Source organism: Ictalurus punctatus, chromosome 12, assembly GCF_001660625.3.
Source record: "Ictalurus punctatus breed USDA103 chromosome 12, Coco_2.0, whole genome shotgun sequence".
NCBI lineage: Eukaryota > Metazoa > Chordata > Actinopteri > Siluriformes > Ictaluridae > Ictalurus > Ictalurus punctatus.
In genome coordinates this window covers 19,863,711-19,886,123 of record NC_030427.2, presented here as the reverse complement: position 1 = coordinate 19,886,123, position 22,413 = coordinate 19,863,711, and the positions used below count along the sequence as shown (strand labels likewise).

Genomic DNA, 22,413 nt, shown 5'->3' with positions numbered 1-22,413 from the left:
AACATTTCCACCACCGTGATTCACGGTTGGTATAAGGTGCTTCTCCTGAAAAGCTGTCTTTGGTCTGTGCCAAACATGTCTGCTTTTACTGTGGCCAAACAACTCTATTTTTGATTCGTCTATCCAGACATTATTCCAAAAGGCCTGGTCTTTGTCTATATGCTCACTGGCAAACTGTAGTCTTGCAAAGACTTTTTCCTGGCACGTCTCCCATGCAGGTCAAATTTGTGTAATCTCTTTCTATTTGTAAACGCATGCACTTTGACACCAATAGTTGCAAGACTTCCTAGCAGATCCTGTGATGAAATTTTGGGTTTCTTGGAGACTTCGTTTTTACATTTGAAACCTGCACCATTTGTAGATGAGTTTCCATACAGTGGAATGATGTATTTCAAATAATTTGAAGATCTTTTTAAATCCTTTGCCAGACTCATAGGCAAGATCTCTTTAGATCTTGGCATGATGACACCACACACCTCAATAACAAAGGGAACACCAGGCATTAGATATGAGAGGGGTATAAATAAGTCAAGATTCCACATGCACTCCCTTCTAATCACTGGCACCTAATCTTGAACAACTGATTCTAATTTGATGGTGTGATAAATCTAGGGGTGTACTTACTTTTTCCATGTGACTGATCTGTTTTTTTGTTAATTCAAATTGTGAAAATTATTGCAAAATGTCAATTTTATGTCATTTGATAGAGTATCAACTTTATTGATATGCACTGTTTCAAAAAGGATCAAATGTTTGCTTGTCCAAATATGTTAAAAAAAAAAAAAAATACTTTCCATGGGGTGTACTTATTTTTTCACATGAGTGTATGACCTGGAGGGTGTTCTTGATCTGACAAACTGTTGTGAAGGGGGTTTTCTTCACCAGGGAAATAATTCTTCTGTCATCCACCACAGGTCTTCTGAGCCTTTTGGTGTTCCTGAGCTCACCGGTGCATGTTTATTTTTTAAGACTGTACCAAATAGTTGATTTAGCCATACCTAATGTTTTTTTTTTTTTTTTTTTTTTGTATTTCTCTGATGAGTTTGTTTTGGTTTTGTTGGCTTGCTTCACTGGTAGTGACAGAACCTCCAGAACATTTACCTGTATAATACACAGCAGGCCACAGAACAGCTGAGGAGTCAACTGTCCAGTTACTTTTGGTGGGGGAGCACATATTAAAAGTCCTGCAATTCCTACACCTTTTACCTGATTTGCATGCAAATTCCCTTAAATGAAAGAATGCATTTTGAGCTCTTATTATGTAATTTAATCTCCAATATACTGTGATAGACATCTAAAATATCTCTGTCACTGTCCAAATATTAATGTACCTGACTATATAGTTACTATGGTAACAGCTCAGTCCAACAATGAGTGCTAATTTAAGCATTCAGCCAATGAGCAACTAGCTATAGCACACTGGCATTTATTTTAGCTAAACCTTTTCTTTCTGAAAAGTTTTTACATCAACTCAAAGCCTGGAACAGGAACAGTACTTAACTGGAATACTTACAAACCTAAGGGTGTATAAAGAATGCTCAGATTTCTCATAAAATAAAATATGTTAAACATATTAAATATCAGGGTACACTGTTATATATAGGCCTTTCAAACCACTGCACAATGAATATAACTTTATTCAATACCTCAAAAACAAAAGCATTTAATTAAAGTGAACTAACATCTTCAGTAATGGCTGTATCCTGTTTAGGATCGTGGTGGATCCGGACTAACACTGGGTGTGAGGCAGGAGGCAAAGGACTGTATGAGACACATTCACAAACAGTTTAGATTCAAGATTTTTTATTATCACACAATGTTGTTGGTGTAACTGGGTTCAGTACAGCTCAACATTCAACAATAAATAGTACATAGTACACTAAATAAAGTGTAAGACGAGAAAACAGGACAACACGTGCATGAAATATGCATTAATACCGAATCAGTGCAAATTTCGCTGAAGAGTAAATGTGCAAAAAGTTGCAGTAGTATATAGTGTTGTGAAAAGGTCTTTGCCCCCGATTTCTTCTGTTTATTGTGTATATCTCATGCTAAATATCTTTTAGATCTGAAACAAAATACAACATAAAACAAAGGCAACCTGAGTAAACACACAATACAGGGTTTATTTATTTATTTATTTAATCGAAGCAAAAAAAAAGTTATCGAACACCCACCACCCACGTGAAAAACTAACTACCCCTTAAACTTCAAATCTGGTTGTGGCACCTTTAGCAGCAATAACTGCAACCAAAAGCTTCTAATAACTGGAGATCAGTCTTTCACTTACTTCTAGGACTAGGATTTGCTCCTATGCTTTGGATCATTGTCTTGCTGCATAATTCAGTTGCACTTGAGTTTCAATTTACGGATTGAAGACCGGACATTCTCCTTTAGGATTTTCTGATAGAGAGCAGAATTCATGTTTCCCTCTATTACTGCAAGTTGCCCAGGCCCTGAAGCAGCAAAGCATCCCCACACCATCACACTTTTTGTAGAATTCTGTGTTTGGTTTCCTCGATATGTAATGAGACCGCTGTCTTCCAAACAGTTCCACTTTCGACTCATCAGTTCACAGAACATTCTCCCAAAAGGTTTCAGGATCATTAAGGTGTGTTTTGCAAAGTTCAGACGAGCCTTAATGTCCTTCTGGGTTAGCAGTGGTTTTCACCTCGCCACTCTTTCATGGATGCCATTTTTGCCCAGTGTCTTTCTGATAGTGATGAACAGTGACCTTTATTGATGTAAGAGAGGCCTGTAGGAACTTTGATGTTGTCCTTGGCTCTTTTGTGACTTCCTGGATGAGTAGTTGCTGTGCTCTTGGAGGAATTTTGGAAGGTCAGCCACTTCTGGGAAGGTTCACTACTGTGCCGAGTTTTTCCATTTGGAGATAATGTTCTCACTGTGGTTCTTTGGAATCTCAGAGCCTTTGAAATAGCTTTGTAACCCTTCCCAGACTGATGTATATCAATTACCTTCTTCCTAATAATTTCTGGAATAATTTTGGCATAGTGTGTTACTGGGTAAGACCTTTTAACCCACATCATGCTGTTGTAAAGGTTCTATTTAAGTGATGATTTGAATGAACAGGGTTTGCAGTAATCAGGCCTGGTTGTGTCTAGTCCAGCTGAACCCCATTATGAATGCAGTTTCAGAGATTTGCGGAATTAGTAACTATGGGGGCAAATACATTTTCACACAGTTGATACTGGATAACTTTTTTGCTTCAATAAATAACATTATCATTTAAAAACTGTATTTTGTGTTTACTCAGGTTGTCTTTGTTTTATATTAAATTTTGTTTTAATTTCTGAAATTATTTAGTATAAGAGATACACAAAAACAGAAATCAGATTTTCACACCACTGTAGATGGATTGAAACCAGAAGCAGTAGTAGTGACTGGAGTTGATGTGTAATAACAATGAGTATACAATAATACCATTAGAATTAGGAGGACAGATATAACAATGCAGTTCAGAGTGCAAAAAAACAAACAAACAAAAGAAAACATTATGGCAGTATAGAGATTAAGAGACCCAGGGACTTTTCACCAGTATCTGAAGAGGAGTTATGAGATGAGTTTTCTGTAGACAAGAAGAAGGAAGGATACGTTTTCTAAAGCAGATTGTTTTTGTCATCAGGAGTCTGTATGTAGGGATACACGTGGAACTCCATACAGCCAGCAAACGGACATCACAATTACTACCATACAATTGAATAAAATGACAATCATTCTTCCATGTCACTGTAAAATGTCGAGAAGGCCAAAGCAACAAAAGTTTATTATAATATTGTTTTGTCACTCATCATCAGTTCTGTTCAGTGACAAAATGTCTTCAAGATTATACCAAAAGTCCAATCATCATAACTTACCGTTATGAGAGGTCATCTATTAAGGCTCGTGTTCAGGATATACACTTTTAGCCTGGGCCATATGTCATTTCAAAATATACATTTGCACTTGTTACAGTAAAGTCCATATCCACTATAGCACAAAAACATACTAAAGAATTTAAATAAACAGTAAAACAACCAATAAAAAATATCAAATCATAATTGACCATGCATTTAAAATATAAATAAATAACTTACCATTTATTTACGTTTTAAATGCAAGGTCAATTATTATTTGATATTTTCTTATTGGTTGTATTAACTTACATAATAACTAAACATAAATAAATAACTTACCATTTGGTCATTTAAATTTTCTAGGTATTTGACAGTTTTCTAAAGAAATTGTCTGGTAGGTTGTTCTAAACTTCCTGGAGAACTTGCTACAGTTCTTCTACAGTTCTACAGGGTCAGTTACTTAATACAGTCCATTAGATAATAACATACAAACCCAGTTTCTCTGTAACATATGAAAAAAAAAAAATACCCTTAGTAATTTACTAAATTGTGCACTTTAGATCAGAAAAAAATGTTGTGCAAACCATAGCCTATTTTTAACTGATTTTTTTAAATCATGGTTTTGGAAAATGGGAGCACAGAGTTCTCTCAAACAGCTCAGTTTGACTATATTAATCAAGATATTTGAAGAACCCGAATTAGGGTTTTTAAACATATTTACTTATTTTATGGGAGTTCTTAATGCTAAAGTATTGCCAGAGGTTGCATTCCCATACAATATGTAGTGTTCAGTGTGTTTAAATCAAACCCATTTGCCCCGTCTGAGTGGTTAGTTTCAGTAAGTGAGGAACTCATTTGAAACTGCACAAATTAACCCAGCTGCAGAAACCGAAAGAAGACGCTGTCTAAGCTGCTAAAATGACCTGTGAGGCATAAACCTAGCTGAACTGCAACAAATAGACAATGTGTTCTGGATATCTGGACCAAAGGACAGGAAAAAATAATAATGCTGGATATTGTACACACAATGTTTTAAAATAGTTATTTACATTATTATTTCATAGTATATTTAGCATTGATTCACTGCTGACTTGGATGATTTCTGCTTTCTTCTTCAGTTAGTTTCGAATGTGCTATTTGTAGCTATTTTTAACTGCATGCATTTTCCACAAATTTTCTCCCTAAATTACTCATGGCCAGTTAGGTCTCCTCTGTCATACACAGCTACCAACCAGGGAACGTGAAGACGATCACATGATTCCTCTGAGACACCCAGCTGACAGCATCTTATCGAACTGCTGCTCATTCAACACTAGGCGCGCTATCCACCCACTTCTACAAGCAGACCATGATTGGCTAGTGTTGCTGTGATTGATAGTTGAGAGAGAGAGTACGCCACCCCTCCTTCCCTGAGAGCATGGACAATTTTGCTCTCTCTGACTCCTGGCCACAGATAGCTGTGGCATCATTGGGATTCGACTTGTGATCTCCGGACGATAAGGTGAACGCTTTTCTGTTGCCCCACTCGGGAGCCCTGTATTTCTAACTATTTCTATAAGTAGTTTAGATTAGTAAATTCTGAACTATGTCCCTGGAATACAACAAAGATGTGCAAAGATGCCTAACTGCTAGCACTCATTAGATGCTAGATTTATATATCTTATATACTGTGAGTCTGGCATAAATTGTAAAATAATCTGTAAAAATATTTTGATAGCAGCAAAGCTGCAGCAGAAAACACATTTACTCACTTCTTTAGGTGCATTTGCAAAAACTATGTTCACCTGACACCTGGATGCTTCTTAGCTCAGCAATTTAAGTGTTACAGTGCCTTTCATAAGTATTCATCCCCTTGACCCATACCACATTTTGGAGTGGTACAACCATAATAATAGTGCATGTCAAGGTCTGTGATATATTACACAGTAAGTGTACAGTTGGTTCTCATAGTCGACATGATGTATGTGGGAGAAATAGGTGGAGTTAAAGACCTTAGGGACTTTGACAAGGGCCAAATCCCTATAGCCAGACGACTGGGTGAGAGCAAGGGCAACAAAGTCTATCCTGTCTGGTCTGAACAGAAAATTTTAATGATGGTTATGGGAGAAATGTGTCCCAACCCACAGTGCATCGCACCCTGCTGCGTATGGAGATGCATAAGCCACAGACTGGTCACAGTGTCCATGCTAACCCTTGTACACTATTGGAAAACAACGGGCCTACAATGGGCAGGTGAGTGTCAGAACTAGACCTTGACGCAATAGAAGAAGGCGGCTTGGTCCAATGAGTCATATTTTCTTTTACATCACATGGACGGCTGGGTACACATGCGTCGTTTATCTGGGGAAGAGATGGCACCAGGATGAACTATGGGAAGAAGACAAGCCGGAGGAGGCAGTGTGATGCTCTGGGCAATGTTCTGTTGAAAAACCCTGGGTCTTGTCATTCATGTTAATGCCAATTTGACCTAAACATTGTTGCAGACCAATTGTTGCAGTGGTATTCCATGATGGCAGTGGCCTTTTTCAGCAGGATAATGTGCCCTGCCACACTGCACACAGTGTGGAATGGTTTGCAATACATGACAAAGAGTTCAACGTGTTGCCCTGGCCTCAATCTCATCAACCATCTGTGGGATGTACTAGAACAAGTCCGATTTGTGGCTTCACCTTGCAACTTACAGGACTTAAAAGATCTGCTACTAACATCTTAGTGCCAGATACCACAGGGTACCGTCAGAGGTCTTGTAAAGTCCATGCCTCAGCGGGTCAGAGCTGTTTTGACAGCACACAGAAGACCAACAGCATATTAGTCAGGACGTGATAATGTTTTGCCATATAGGTGCATGTCTTGAATCTAAACAAAACAAAAACCCATATATAAAAAGTGGGATGAAAATACAGTTTGCAAAATTATTTACAAAAAATAAAACTGTGAAACTGACTGCCTAAGTATTCACCCCCATTTCTCTGAAAACCCTGAATTCTGGTTCTCCCGGTAAGTATGACAAGTCACATACACCGAGAACATTCATAAACAAACAGCATCATGAAGACAAAGGTCTATTAAAACAAGTTCTACAAATGTTCAAGACAAGAATCAATCTGGGTTTGGTTATTTAAACAAAATCTATCCCAAACTTTGAACATGCCATGGAACATTATTAAATCCATTATTTAAAAATGAAAAGAACAAGGTACAGTCATGACACTGCCTACAGGAGGCTGTCCACCAAAAGCCAATGACTGGGTAAAGAGGGTGTTAATCAGAGAAGCAACCAAAGAGGCCAAGGATAACTCTGAAGAATCTGGAGAGATGGCAGAACCTGTTCACAGGACAACAATAAAAGACTCGGCAAAACTGGGAATGTGTTAGATGTGGAAGTTGGAAAATGGAAATGTGCAAGAAGCCTTGAAAAGACCATCCCCACAGTGAAACATGGTGGTGGCAGCATCATGTTGTGAGGATGCCTTTCATCAGCAGGGGCTCTAAAACCGGTCAGGGGTGAGTGCTAGATGGATGAAACCAGATACAAAGCAATCCTAGAAGAAAATCTGTTTCTGAGGCGGTGCTTCACCTTCCAATAGCACTATGACCCTAAGCATACTGCCAAAGCTACAAATAAATGTCTGCTTTTTAAAATGAACCTTTATGTCACAATAAACCTATTGTGCAAATATTTTGGACATGTTTTCTAATATAAAATGGCTTAAAATCCCAATTAAGTCTGTAAGCAGATCATAACAGAGGCAATCTGTTCTCCTTCAACAAGACCTTGTGTATTAGCTAGTAGTGCACATGTCTCTAAGCTTTCTCCTGTTTGCAGTAGGGGTGTAATGCAATGCCATTATCCGTATTTGCATCTGTGTCTGTTTAGTGCTCACAATATTGGTATCTATTTTCTTATTCGGAGTTAAACCAGCAGTGGGCATGGTCTATAATTTACGTTTTTTAATGATAACTTTGCCATGTGCCTTGGAAACACTGGTCAAAACACTGAAAAAACAGGGCAGTTGGAAAAATAAGTCATTTTTTCATTCACAAATTATAACAGCAAATAGGAATTTGTGAACATAACAGTATTGAACTCGTGAACCAGATGTCCTGTGCAAAGCTTTCTATGTTCGGTCTACTATGACTAAGTAAGTAAGCTAATTACATTTCAAAGCAATGAAGTCTTTCCAAAATCAAGAATTATTATTATCTATGCTACAGTTGACAACAATAACCATCTAATAATATTTGACCAGATTTACTTCAGTTTGTTGTATTCTAGAAAGATCAGAAACGTTCACTGGACACGTCATCAGATCATCTGTGATAAAGCACCTAAAGTGTTTCTGGCAGTCAAAATTGGTTGCCAGGTGCAGCATAAAATGTCCACATATTGCAGGTATGGAAGGCAAATCAGAAACGCACACCACTGTTAAGTTGTTCCCCCCAAAATATTGACAAAAACATACACTTGAATAATTTGGGATAGTTTCAAGTTTTTGTTGGGTTGGAATTTTCCTGAAACCTGGCAACCCTCCCCACAGGTTTCCCAGGCTGTCCTTTAAAGCTCCACATAAAAGTAAAAACCTCCTGTGTGATCCTAGTCCGAATACACAAACCCTGTCTGAAGCTTTGTAAATCAATTTTTAAAAAATATTTCGCCTTTTGTTCAAATTTGTATCCATATTTGGTTACATCTGTAGTTTGAAGCAATTTCTTGTTCTCTGACTTTGAAGTGTCAATGATTCTTCCATCCAGACACTGGTCTTTGTTTTGCGTGACACATCACAACCCCTGTTATGAAATATTCTTCTGCAAGTAGCATTTTATTAGAAGGGAAGCTACATCTTGTAGCTTTAAAGTGATATTCAAGTAAATTATGAATAAATTGTTAGCATGTAATAATAATCTGTGCCAATGGAGGGCACTAGTGTCTTTTGTGAAACTATGGTAGGTAAGATATTTGAGGTGTTGCCCCAACCTCGGTATAATGTGTATGTGGTGTCAAAGAAAATAACTGTTCTATAGACACAAGAATGTGTTAGGACTTCGTCCAAGGTAGGTGAGCAACAGGAGGGTTATTTAGATTTTTTTGTCACAGCATGACTCAATGCTGGCATCGTCTGAGAGAAGACTTGCCTTCTTTATCTCCTTCCTCTGCATCCTCCAACGTCACAGAAATTGGAAGGGGAGATTTTCTGGAAAAGGAAAAAAAAAAAGAATACCACAAAGAGATTTTTTTAAAATCATATTGAAAAGCAAAAGAAAATCTGATAGTTACATGGTTAACGCTATGCTGTACCAGTTTATATACAGCCCCCTTTGAAACTATTGGAACAGCATGGCCAAAAAGGATAAACCAGCATGAAGACCAGAGAGCTGTCTATGGGACAAAAGCAAGACATTTTGATGCTGAGAAAAGAGAAAAAATCTATCAAGAGTCACTGCACAAACTCTGGGCATAGCCTATACTACAATTTGGTATGTCCTGAAAAACAAAACGAAATGGAACAGGCTGGCCAAGGAAAACAACAGCAGTTGATGACAGAAACATTGTGAGCACTGTAAAGAAAAACCCAAAAACAATAATCAGTGACATCACCAAAAACTCCACAGGGCAGGAATGAAGGTCTCATAGTCCACCATTAAAGAAAACTTTGAGAGCAGAACTATAGAGGCCATACCACAAGATCCAAACCATTCATCAGCAGTAAGAATCGGAAAGCCAGATTGGAATTTGCAAAGAAATACAGAGATGAGCCACAAAGGTTCTGGAACCAAGATGAACCTCTAATAAAGTGATGGAAAGGCCAAAGTGTGGAGAAAGAAAAGATCTGCTCCTGATTCAAAACGTACAAGCTCATCTGTGAATCATGGTAGAGGTAGTGTCATGGCTTGGGCTTGCATGGCTGCTTCTGGAACAAGGTCACTAATCTTTATTTATGATTAACTCATGATGGTAGCAGCAGAATAAATAAAGAAGTCTACAGGAACATTTTGTCTGACAATTTACAGAGAAATGCATTCAAATTAAGCATCATGCAACAAGACAATGATCCAAATCACACTGCAAACTCAACAAAGGACTTCATCAGGGGGAAACAGTGGAAGGTTTTAGACTGGCCAAGTCAATCACCAGACCTTAACCCAACTGAGCAGCATTTCACCTCCTGAAGAGGAGACTGAATGGAGAAACCCCCAGAAACAATCAATGACTGAAAGAGGCTGCAGTGAAATCCTGGAACAGCATCACAAAAGAAGAAACCAATAGTTTGGTGATGTCAGTGAGTCACAGGCTTGATGCAGTTATTGCAAGCAAGGGACATGCAACCAAATATTAAGTGTTATTTACTTTCATTTAACTCAAGTCTTACCTGTTCCAATACTTTTGCTCATCTAAAAATTGTTTGGTCTGATACAAAAGGTTCGATGTTTTAAGTTGTTTAACACATCTAGATGAAAATACCAGGAAATAAAAGCTGAAATCCTAATCTCTCGTCTCATACCCATCGTTTTATCTCAAACCCATATGCCTTTGGTGTAGAGCAAACACAAAAGAATTGGCCTTGCCGTTCCAATAGTTTCAGAGGGGACAGTAAATGTGACATTGTAAGCAGAAAACATAATACTCTGCTGTAATACTATACTAGTTTTTCCCCCATACTAGGCATGTACCTGTCTCCGCTCTGAGTGATGAGCCTCCTACATGTCTCCATCTGCACATCCAGGCCCCTCTTCATACTGCACATCTCCATGTACTCATGCAGGTGCCTGTTCATATCTGATTTTGCTGTTGCCAACTCCAGCTGTGGAAAGACAGCAAACGAATTTTTGAAGGACACACACCTTGGGATCGAATGTTGAAGCATAGAACATTACTATGTAGATTTTTGCTGATCCAAGAATGGAAAGTTACATGTTATAACAGCAAATGAGACAAATAATAATACAAGACAGCATAAGCAAAAAGGAGACAACTGTGCAGATATATACAGATAAATACAAACAAACAGATCCATGCAAATAAAGATATGCACAATATCCTAAGACTGAGATAGCCCTTTTAATCTAGTCGAGTCTGTAAATGTACTTGGTAGTGATGCTGCTAACCCAGCATGCAACAGCATAAAAGATGGCACAGTAGTGGCTCATCTATAGGGGCAGGTGGCTCACAGTCACGTCACTTACACTATATGGACAAAAGTATAAGAGACACCTGACCATTACGGGTGCTTCTGTTGCCATAAAGTTGGAAGCACAAAAGTGACTAGACTGTCTTTGTATGCTGTAGCATTACAGTTTCCCTTCACTGGAATTAAGAGGCCCCAAACCTGTTCCAGCATGATACAAAGTGCAAAAAGCGAGCTCCATGAAGACATGGTGTGTTAAGGTTGGACTGGAAGAACTTGATTGTCTTCACAGAGCAAAATGAACAAGTGAAATGCCAAACCTGGAACTTGAGTTCTGGTAGGGAATGAACTTTTGTTACAGTATGGCCGATTACCCTGAAACATTGAAAAGTGAGGCTCATTTTGCCTGTATGTACAGTATGTTTTCTTTTGTTGAAAGAAACTGTACTAGTTTTTCCCCCATACTAGGGGGAACAAAAAAGAATGATTTGGAGAGGGCTGTGTACAGGAGATCTCCTCACAATCTTTGCAAGGATGAGTGGAATAAAATTGCCACATCAAAATAGGTAGATTTTGATTGTTTGACATTTCAAGAGCATGTCACAGCCTTTGAAATAAATAAATAAATAAATAAATAAATAAATAAATAAATAAATAAATAGTGTATATATATATATATATATATATATATATATATATATATATATATATATATATATATATATATATATATATATATAATTTCCACTTTCTTCATTTGAATTCAGAACATAACACACACCGAAAGCACTTACCTCAATCTGGTCTATGGTCTCTTGGTATTCCTTCTCACGAGACTTGAACATAGACTCTGTGTCCTTTATCACAGTCTCTATGGACTCATCCTGCTGTGTAAAACAAAAAGAACAGCAGAGCTGTATTCTGGAATTAGCTGACCTAATATGCTGATATAAAACCACTGTTAAGCTAAAAATGAACCAGTTTAAGGCCTGGCTATACTAACGCAATGATCATTTGTGCTTTTTACATTTGGCTCAGTATTTAAGACTACATGACATTGACAGAACATCATGCCTTATACAGTATATTTCATTAGAAAATGATGATTTATCATAACAGTATAGCACAACATTTGCAGTCCTTGTAGACATATGACCAAATCTACGGCATGCTCTCTGGTAAGGACAGTCGGAGGTATTAAAAGCTGTGTACCTCCCCATTACTGTCCACAGCTAATGTGCATCCTGGGAAATCTCCCCAGAGCAGTAAGGTTTCTTCTGTTTCTTCCCATGCCAGACTATCACAGTCATCCTCAAACTCACAGTCATGCCTACAAAACACACACATACATTACATTACCAGGCCATTACAAGTTCAAATCAATATCAAAAGATGAGACGTGACTACTGAGAATCACAGAAGTACACAGAATCTGAAAATACAAATTATAATAATTTTTCCATGAGAAAAATGTTGTTTTGTGTCACCAGATTATTGAATCTTGAGACAATTTCATATCATTTAACTGACTCACTGCTCTGGCTCAAGCCAACTGATGGAGGTTATCTTGTGCTTAAAGTGTTTCAGAGTGTAACTTGATTCCGTATACTGATGCATTTCCTTGTGAAACAGGAAGTCAGAGAGGGAGTGTGACAAAGGGCTTTAAAAGCCAATAGCGTTTGAGATACTCTACACCTCTATACCTTGACACATTACAGCTGAGGTTTCCAACCACCATGCCTTGGATTGGTACAGGGCTATGTATATTTTATCTATTTATTTTTACAGGCCCACTGCAATTTTTCCCCTTTAAAAGAATACTGTATAATACAAGGCAGTAAAATAAATCAGTATCGAGAAATGATATCTCTGGTATTAAACATTAGCAGTCTGTATAGGGCTTGGTAATTAATGTCAGGTCATACAGCATTATGGGATCATACCACAATTTTTGGTAGGATAGGCATAATGAAGGTACAAGTTTTACAATATTTTTGAAGGTAATTAAACAATTAGGTTTTGGAGAGCCGCACAGAGATATGCTTCTGCACAAACTCTCCGTGCGATCGTCATTGAACTATTCTTTAAAGCTCAATGAATACTTCGCCTATTGTTCTGTATTAATATTCGTTTGACTATATTACCTGGTAAATCTGAATAATGTATACAGTTTGTCTACAGTTACGTCTCTAATATGGATTAAATTAACCTTGTTGATTTAATGTAGATCTATACAAAGCTTCCAAACAGAGTGGGGTAATGATCTGGTGTGCAGTTGAGTGCCTTTTGAACATGTCATGCAAAGCTTACAAATTCATGGGTAAAGGACCTGCAGATCTACAAGAAGTAATAATGTGATAACAGTTATTTGAACCTACACATGCAGTGTTACAGTGTCTTCGTTTAATAATTTGATTTAATAACGGTCCTGCATCAGTTTGTCAACTTCACTGATAGGTCGATCAAATCAGGTCACTACACAATCCCCATTGAAGTTACTAACCTCGTATATATGCAGCAATGGGAAGTTTGTCTCAGACGCTCAAACACTTACAGTTGGTTGAGCATCCTCTGCATTTCTTCATTAACTGGATTGGTCAATGAGCCACACAGCTCTGCCTCTTTGTTCAAGCCCTCCTCGTTCTCAGAACTGTTGACCGAGTCCTCACCATGGTTGGGCTTATTGGTCTGTGAGGCCTGTTTGCAATAACAGCGGGTCAGTGTTGAGGGAGGTGTAGCCACCTGCTAATGTGAGAAAGGGATTTTAATTTGACCTGATAACAATTCATACACAAAATAAAAACAGTGAAGATCCAATTTACAGTACAATTCAGAACATATTCAGAAAATAGCCTTGTTTAGACAAAGTTTTGATACTACTCAAGCAAACATCATAAGGCAACAATATCAATCCTTGCACCTAGTATTCCTGGGATAGACTCCAGATCTATTATTTCTATCTATGAAAGAATATCTAAATATATACTTTTTCTCTATAACCTTTAAGAGACAACACAGTTCATGTATCAAGTAGTCTTATTTTGTGCATATTAATAATGTCCTGAAAATGAACAGCCCTTGGACACACAACACACATATTTCTGCATACTGTATGTGCGAAATCAGCAAATAAACATGTGGCATGTTACATACAGTACACAATACAAAAATACATTTGATATACACATGCACTGTGTGAAAAACCAGCCAAAGAACATGGAAGGAATTTTATTGATAAATTGAGGTTATATTGGTTCAATTTTGATTATTCCTTGCTCCTGAGTATGACTTAAGGATGCAATCCAATGCCATTATTTGTATCGGGACAATTTTGTTCAAATCATGTACTGTGCATATGTTTATAATATAATACTTTTCAAGATTTTTTACCAAACCAGGACAGCATGGTTCAGGCTAATTGAGTAAAACACGGTCTAATCTACTCCTTTAAAACCTAATCTTAACTATAATACATTTATTGCAAAGTAGAATGCCAAGTAGAGGCAGCAAGAGAGAGAGAGAGAGAGAGAGAGAGAGAGAGAGAGAGAGAGAGAGAGTGTAAAGGCAAACATAAGCAAGGAGAATATACAATAAGTGAAGAAAGGAAAATTTAAGAAATATAATGGACGCATGAAACACCACCAACTATAATTAAATGATGCGTTGATGGATTTTATTTATTGGTATTTTTTAAAAATGTCTTAATAAGCAGGGGAATAATATGGACTGTGAAATACTACTTAATACATGTTATCATGCAGAGAGTTTTACTTATTTTGCTGTAAAAATCATACCATTTTAGAGATTGATGTTTTTTTTTAAAAATCCTGTGTAATGTTGATACCTGGAAGATCTGAGTCATGTCCTCACAGTTCCGTTGCTGGGCTACATCGCACAGGCGTGCAGTGATGTCAATCCGACGGCATATGTCCATGTCTACCTTCATGGCCTTCTCTTGGATCTTACTGTCCAACTCTGAGAGGTTCTGATGGGAATTAGAGCAATCAGAAGAGAAACAAATTAGCAAACAAAGCAAAAATATAAAATAAAATAATAATAATAATAATCATCATAAAACTACAGCATATTCTGTATTACCTTAAGTTATTTTTAAGTTTCAATAAACTGTCAATTATATTTCCAAAATATATTTCTACAATTAATATGATAATTAACTCACGCTGCTCATGAGGCCCTTGAAGACGATGAGCTCAGCCTTCAGCTGCTTTACTCGGAGAGCAAGCTTATCCTGACACATCTCGCTCATGTACAGGTCCTAGACACATACAGTTAATCTGTATTGACGTATTCCAGTCATGAAAGATGGAAGGATAAAATGCTTTTCTACACATACAGAACATTCAAACAATCTTAGTCTTAAATGATAATGATTTTGACCTTGTTGTACCCCATTCCGCATATCTACATTCACACAAGTTCTTTTAATAGTATCTATAATGTGAAAGGCAAGTCCGTGTGGTTACACATCTTCTTCTAAAGCACAAACATTATGCAAAAGCCTTTCAAAAATGTTCTGGATTTAACAAGTCCAGATTAAAAGTGTATTTATTTACTCTGGCTTTCAGGTGCACATCTAGATGTGTTAAACAACATAAAACAGAACTTTTTGTATCAGACCACACAATTTTTAGGTGAGCAAAAGTATAGGAACAGATAAGTCTTGAGTTAAATTAAATGAAAGTAAATAACACTTAATATTTGATTGCATGTCCCTTGCTTGCAATAACTGCATCAAGCCTGTGACTCACTGACATCACCAAACTATTGGTTTCTTCTTGTGTGATGCTTTTCCAGAATTTTACTGCAGCCTCTTTCAGTTGTTGTTTGTTTCTGGGGGTTTCTCCCTTCAGTCTCCTCTTCAGGTGGTGAAATGCTGCTCAGCTGGATTAAGGTCTGGTGATTGACTTGGCCAGTCTAAAACCTTCCACTTTTCCCCCCTGATGAAGTGCTTTGTTGTGTTGGCAGTGTCTTGCTGCATGATGAAGTTTCTCTCAATAAGATCGGATGAATTTCTCTGTAAATTAGCAGACAGAATGTTTGTGTAGACTTCTGAATTCATTCTGCTGCTACCATCATGAGTTCCATCGTCAGTAAACATTAGTGAGCCTGTTCCAGAAGCAGCCATGTAAGCTTAAGCCATAACACTACCTCCACCATGTTTCACAGATGAGCTTGTACGTTTTGTATCATGAGGAGATCCTTTCTTTCTCCACACTTTGGCTTCTCCATCACTTTCGTAGAGGTTCATCTTGGTTCCAGAACTTTTGTTATTTCGGCTCTCGAAGTCTCCTTTGAACGGTGGATTGTGATCCCTTCAGTCCTGCCCTGTGGAGTTTCTTGGTGATGTCACTGACTGTTGTTTTTGACTTTTTCTTCACAGTTCTCACAATGTTTCTGTCATCAGCTGCTGCTGTTTTCCTTTTAGACCTGTTCCATGTCAGCTTGTTAGTACACCAGTGGTTTCTTTCTTTTTCAGGACATGCCAAATTGTTGTAGTGGCTATGCCCAATGTTTGTGCAATGCCTCTTATCAAATTGCTTTAAAATGGCTTGCTTTTCTCCCATAGCCTGCCCTCTGATCTTCATGTTGGCTTATCCTTTTTAACAACAAATGCAGTCTTCACAGGTAAAAATGAAGGCTAAAACCAAGAGTACTGTAAATGTTCAACCCCGGAGGTGTGAGGCAAACATGCTAACCACTAAACCACCGTGCCCCCTAATATACCTTCATAATGTCAAAAGTGGATAGTCAAAAAAAGGTATGTGTTTTATCTTTTTACCAACTTTTGACATTTTAGCTTGGTAACCTGATGAAGGAAGAGGAGCGCTGGTGATATCAATGTTCGGTTTTCAGCACCCCTTTGTGGATGTATTATGTCACAAAACACTCATTGAAGTGACAAAAGTTGGAGATGAATTAATGGACATTAACAACCATGCAAGTGAGCTGTCTGGTAAAGGTTAAATATCTTTAAATTGAGGCTTTGTTCCCTCACTTCTGCTTGTCAAGTGTGTTTTTTTTTTTTGGCTTGACCACTGAAATCCTTCATATTCAGTATTCTTTTCTGACATCTATTGTTAAACACTGGTTTTACAACACTGTCATTGAGGTTAGCCAGATCTTCTCTTGTACTTAAGATTATTGAGTGACAACACATGATGCATTTGTCCAAATCCAACCACTATTTAAAACCCCTCTGGACTCAAAATGTGATTTCTAAATTGCTAATTCTAGATGATTATGTATTTACTACAATATACTACAGATTATGTATTTACTGTTTGATCAAGCTTATTGTCATAGCACAAATTTGTGTGCTTGTAACAGGGATATAACTTGACTAATGTTAGTTAGTCCAGCTGAATTCGGCTACTGAAGAAGAAGAAGAAGCCTTTATCTGTCACATATACATTACAGCACAGTGAAATTATTTTCTTCACATATTCCACCTTGTTAGGAGGTTGGGGTCAGAGTGTAGGGTCAGTCATGATACGACACCCCTGGAGCAGAGAGCGTTAATGGCCTTGCTCAAGGGCCCAACAGTGACAGCTTTGGCAGTGCTGAGGCTTGAACAACTGACCTTCTGATCAGTAACCCAGAGTGTAACCGTTGAGCCAGTAGAAATGTGCTACATAAAGTCAGTCATAGCAGGCTTAACACTGTGTGTTAAAAGTCATATCTGATCTTATATTTTACCTCTTCTAGTTCTGCAATCTTCTCCTGTAGGTCCACTCTTACTGCATACTCCTCCTCCCACCTGTCATGAAAGAGGTAACATTATAAGTATGCGAATGTATTAGAATTCAGTGGCGACGTGATTGTACTTTGTGTGTAGTATTTTTTATTTTTTTTTGTGCACGTCTCGTGCTCAGATAACTTTCATAACAGTTTTACTTACGGCATTTATCTAAAATTCTTTTCTGTCTGGAGTAGAACTTTATCAGGCTGAACAGACTCAAAAGCGGAATTATTTGATTTTACCTATAATTAAATTGTAGTACAGTATGTTTATTAAATCTACTTTAGGTAATTATTTTTTACAGATCTTTAGTATCACTAACTAATTTTTTAAAGATATGAAATTATTTTTTAGCACTGGCTTTAAGTTAAATGTTTGGATCTAGACATTTGATTATCTGCACTGCACAGTGAAGCAAGGTTGTAAATGTGAATGAATATTTATTCTGTCTAACTAAAGTGTAGAGAATAAAAGGTATGTTAAATGATCCTCTTGTAGCATCCTCTTGGGCACTAGGAGCAATCTAGTTACTATATCCTTCCTGTCATCTCAGACCTGTCTGGTCATTCTCCTCTGATCTCTCTCATCAACAAGGTGTTCCAGCCTGCAGACCCTCTGCTCACAGGATATTTTTTGTTTTTCGCACCATTCTACAGTATGTAAACTCTACAGACTGGTGTGTGTGAAAATCCCATGAGATCAGTTTCAGTTTCTGAAAAACTCAAACCAGCCCATCTGGTACCAACATCCATGCCACGGTTAAAGTCACACTTTAGAGATCACACTTTTTCTTCATTCTGATGTTTGATGTGAACATTAACTGAAGCTCTTGACCTGTATCTGCACGATTTTATACACTGTGCTGCTGCCATGTGATTGGCTGATTGGATAACAGCATGAATGCGCAGGTGTACAGGTGTTCCTTAATAAAGTGGACGGTGATTGTAGGTTGGTGTATGCAGGAGGAAACCTGTAAATCGTGAATTGAAGGGATTTTATCGTTTGTTCAAAGAGTTACCTATGGAACCTTGAGTATCACTGTGACAAGACTTAAATTCAATAGTTACTCTAAATTACTTACTTCATTTCAGAATCAGAGAACACAATGGACTATACTCACACTCACATAGTCAAATGTACGCAACACTGACCGCACTGCCAGGATTCATGATTTCTTTGGCTCTGGGTTGCTTCCTCTATGATTTCCAATAGCACTCTCCAGAACCACACAAGACATATCAACATTTGGCAGAGGCTCTTATCCAGAGCGACTTACAGAAGTATTCTGAAGTCTCTATCAATAAATACATCCTGTTACCGGTTCACTCGGTCACAATTATTCTTTCACATTGCACATCACATTCATCTTCATCTCATGAGCTTTTAATATTTTAAGTCAAAAGTTATATTCCTGAAAAGTAGCGTTTACTATACCCGCTTATGATGATGCTAACTCTAACGTAGAAACCGTTGAGAACTAGGAAGTGGAATATTACATGGTGAACACAGACGAGCAGACTGATACACAGTGAAACGCCCCAGTGCGGTTATAGTAAATATAAAGCACTCTTGGAACACCGCTCGACCAATCAGACTAGTGGATCGGAACTAACTGTTATATAATTAAAAATACACATATTCAAATTACAGCTAGTTTCCATATGGATTACTTTTTGGCATCAATTAATATTTGGCTATTAAATTTCAATTTTTCTCAGTGTGCCCATGAAGTGCTGTCCCTGTGGTTGAGATAAGATCAGTGCTTTGTGGGTTTTTGCAGTACAGTTATTTATCTGCTAATAGTTGATGGTGATGGGACTATCAGCTAAATACACAGCAAACTAGTTAGCTGAGGTTAGGCCTGCCAGGGGAAATCTCTTCCTGACTGAGTGAAAACACTTAATTATGAAGCAATTTAATTATTAATATTGCATACCAGTTCTCTCTCTCTCAAGGGAAATGCAATATACGGCCAAAAGTACGCGGACACCTGACCATCACACCCATGTGTGTTTCTTCTGCAAACTGTTCCCACAGACTTAGAAGCACATGATTGTATAGAATGTGTCTGTATGCTGTAGCGTTACAGTTTCCCTTCACTAGAACTAACAACTGGAATACTGGAATATATTGTGCAACCTTCAAAGCATACAATAAGTGAGTGAGGACTGAACAATCATCTACATTTTGCAGCCTTCTTTCAACGTGCTTTACTCAGAGCATTTTATACCAAGGTTCATAGAGAGATGAGAGTGCAGAAATGCTGACCTTTGCTTGTATTCATCCCTTTCCAGCTTCACTTTGGCCAGTACATTATTAAGGGCCCGGAGTTCCGGTGTAATGGTGTCGATCTGAACCCCAACCCCATCCTGGTATGGCCATGACACTCTGGGACCCGAAACCCTCAACTCCCAGCTGTTGTTGAACCTCCCAGGGGGGTTGTGAAACCAAATTGAGGAGGGAAGAGCCTGAGGAGTGGAGCTGGCAAACCTTTCTGTTCCGCTGATACTCGAGATGGACTTGGGATCAACTGGAGATACAGGGTTAAGGGGGGGAGGTGGGGAAAGATTGGAATTTGAGTCCATCATACCTGCTGAGTCCAAATTTCCAGCCAGTATCTTGTTTCTGGGCATGAAGTGTCCAGTGCCGTTAAGTGTAGTCCTGGTTAAATATGCAGAATCATTTGCATTCGCTATAAACTCCGGTCCTGAGTGGATATTTCGTTTACCTTGTCCACATCCTGTCTCATTATTATTGGCCTCCCTGGCCTGCTGAAGCTGATTCTCCAGGGCTTTGTTCCGGCGCTCTAGCTCATGCACTTTGGCCAAGAAGCAGCGGAATCGCAGGTTCAGAGTCTTCAGGACGCTGATGTTGGAGCCCAGATCGTTGCGCAGAGCCGCCGCAGGAGGAGGAGGAGGAGGAAGAAGAGGAAGAGGAGGAAGGGATGCGCGGTGCAGAGAGCCGCTCGGATGTAAATACGCAAAGCTGTTAGACAGAGTTCCCGAATCCAAACTATCTTGTCCAAAGCAAAACCCCGGCTCGGTTGATGCGTAACCGGGCTCCGAGTCTGATAAACTCGTCCCGGGATTCTGCGGCTGTTGGACCGCGTACCCGCTCTCCCCCAAACTGGGATTCATTCTAGAGTAGGAAAATCGGAAATGCTCGAAATCTGGCATGAACTCCGTTTTCACCTTCACAGCTATTTCCTTAATGTATAACGTTTTGCACACAAAAACGACCCCCTCAACAAAACAAAGCTGCTGTACCTGAGGAAAGCTGGAGATGCCCTGCTCTGTGGGACAGGATGAGTCTAATGAAGTGTGCGCAATGTCTCAAAAATAAACACGAGGTGCAACTGCGGCTCAGGGATTACCGGTGTTACAGTAGTATAGCTTCCTTCGTTAACACAATTTCTGTCGTTTTTGCGCACTAGGCATTCAAGCAGTACGTAGTGTTTAACTGATATGAGTTGATTAACCGTTTAATAGTGTACGTACTTTTATAGTGTAATGTATTATCAGAGTTCTCCCTTTTTTTCGTGCGCAATACGCTCCAAGTTTTACGGTAATAATCATACTGACGTCAGTGAGCATGAAAAAGGACTGCGTAGTTCAACTTTATCAGCTGATTAAAAGCCTCCTCTGTCAAAACTTCTACTATAGAAGATATACTACTATATAGACAAATGTTTGTGGACACCTGATCATCACACCAGTATGTGCTTGCTGAACATCCCATACCCATTTACTGTTATAATAAGCTCTACTTATTATAGACTTTCCTGTGGGGATTGTGTTCATTAGCTACAAGAGCATTAGTGAGGTTGAGGTCAGGTACTGATGTTGGGATGTTCCAGTTCAGAGGCTCCAGTTCCGTTTTATCCCAAAGGTGCTCAGTGGGGTTGAGGACAGGACTCTGTGCAGGACACTGGAGTTCTTCCACCTTCTTCCAACCTTAACACACCATGTCTTCATGGAGCTCGCTTTGTGCACTTTGTGTCATGCTGGAACAGGTTTGGGAATCTTTGTTTAGGTGAAGAGAAATAGTAACGCTACAGCGTACAAACACATTCTATATAATTGTGTGCTTCCAACTTTGTGGTAACAGTTTGGGGAAGGACCACATATGGGTGTGATGGTCAGGGGTCCACATACGTTTGATCATACAGTGTATATCTGTACTTGATGAAACATGCAACAACAAATATGTGAAATCTTTCCTGCAAAGGAGAAATACTGTGACTCCCAAGAAGTAAATATCACCGAGATAAAAGCTGGAAGAAGTCATGGTTACTTCCAATAACCAAGTATGTTTTCCCTAATCTAATGAATCTAGAATATATGAAAGTTCCACTTTTTGAATAAAATTACGGGGAAAAAAATGAACTTTTCCACAATATAATTTTTTTTTGAGTCGCACCTGTATGTAAATGACACATTTTCCTTTATAACAGAATAACAGATCACATTTTCACAGAGGAAAAAAGACCACTCATTTCAATTTTGCTTTTTCATATACAAAAGTACGCATGTCCTTCCAGAATTTGTTTACAACTAAATAATTAAACAGCCGAATGTCATTTTCATGATTCATATGACAGAAAACACATGAAACATTTACATCTTTATATTTTGAGAGTTTAAATCAACAGGGATTAATATTATGAAGTATTTTC

General features: G+C 38.3%; 1 protein-coding gene across 3 annotated transcripts in view; it reads right to left on the bottom strand.

Annotated features, from left to right (window-relative positions):
• Nucleotides 1-1,796: 1,796 nt before the first annotated feature.
• iffo1a (intermediate filament family orphan 1a) overlaps nt 1,797-22,413 on the bottom strand; it is a 22,044-nt gene continuing 1,427 nt past the window's right edge. The window contains exons 1-9 of one of the 3 annotated variants that reach the window (XM_053684197.1): nt 20,007-22,413; nt 17,696-17,756; nt 15,159-15,254; nt 14,823-14,963; nt 13,533-13,720; nt 12,191-12,308; nt 11,773-11,865; nt 10,524-10,654; nt 1,797-9,046 (exon numbers count right to left, since the gene is read on the bottom strand). The exon at nt 20,007-22,413 is cut by the window's right edge and continues 1,427 nt beyond it. In XM_053684197.1, coding sequence (XP_053540172.1) covers nt 8,956-9,046; nt 10,524-10,654; nt 11,773-11,865; nt 12,191-12,308; nt 13,533-13,720; nt 14,823-14,963; nt 15,159-15,254; nt 17,696-17,756; nt 20,007-20,914 — 1,827 coding nt within the window. In that variant the 5' untranslated portion in view covers nt 20,915-22,413 and the 3' untranslated portion in view covers nt 1,797-8,955. Of the gene's footprint in view, nt 9,047-10,523; nt 10,655-11,772; nt 11,866-12,190; nt 12,309-13,532; nt 13,724-14,822; nt 14,964-15,158; nt 15,255-17,695; nt 17,757-20,006 lie in introns of all 3 variants that reach the window. The other 2 variants (XM_053684198.1, XM_017482418.3) reach the window with 2 other exon arrangements.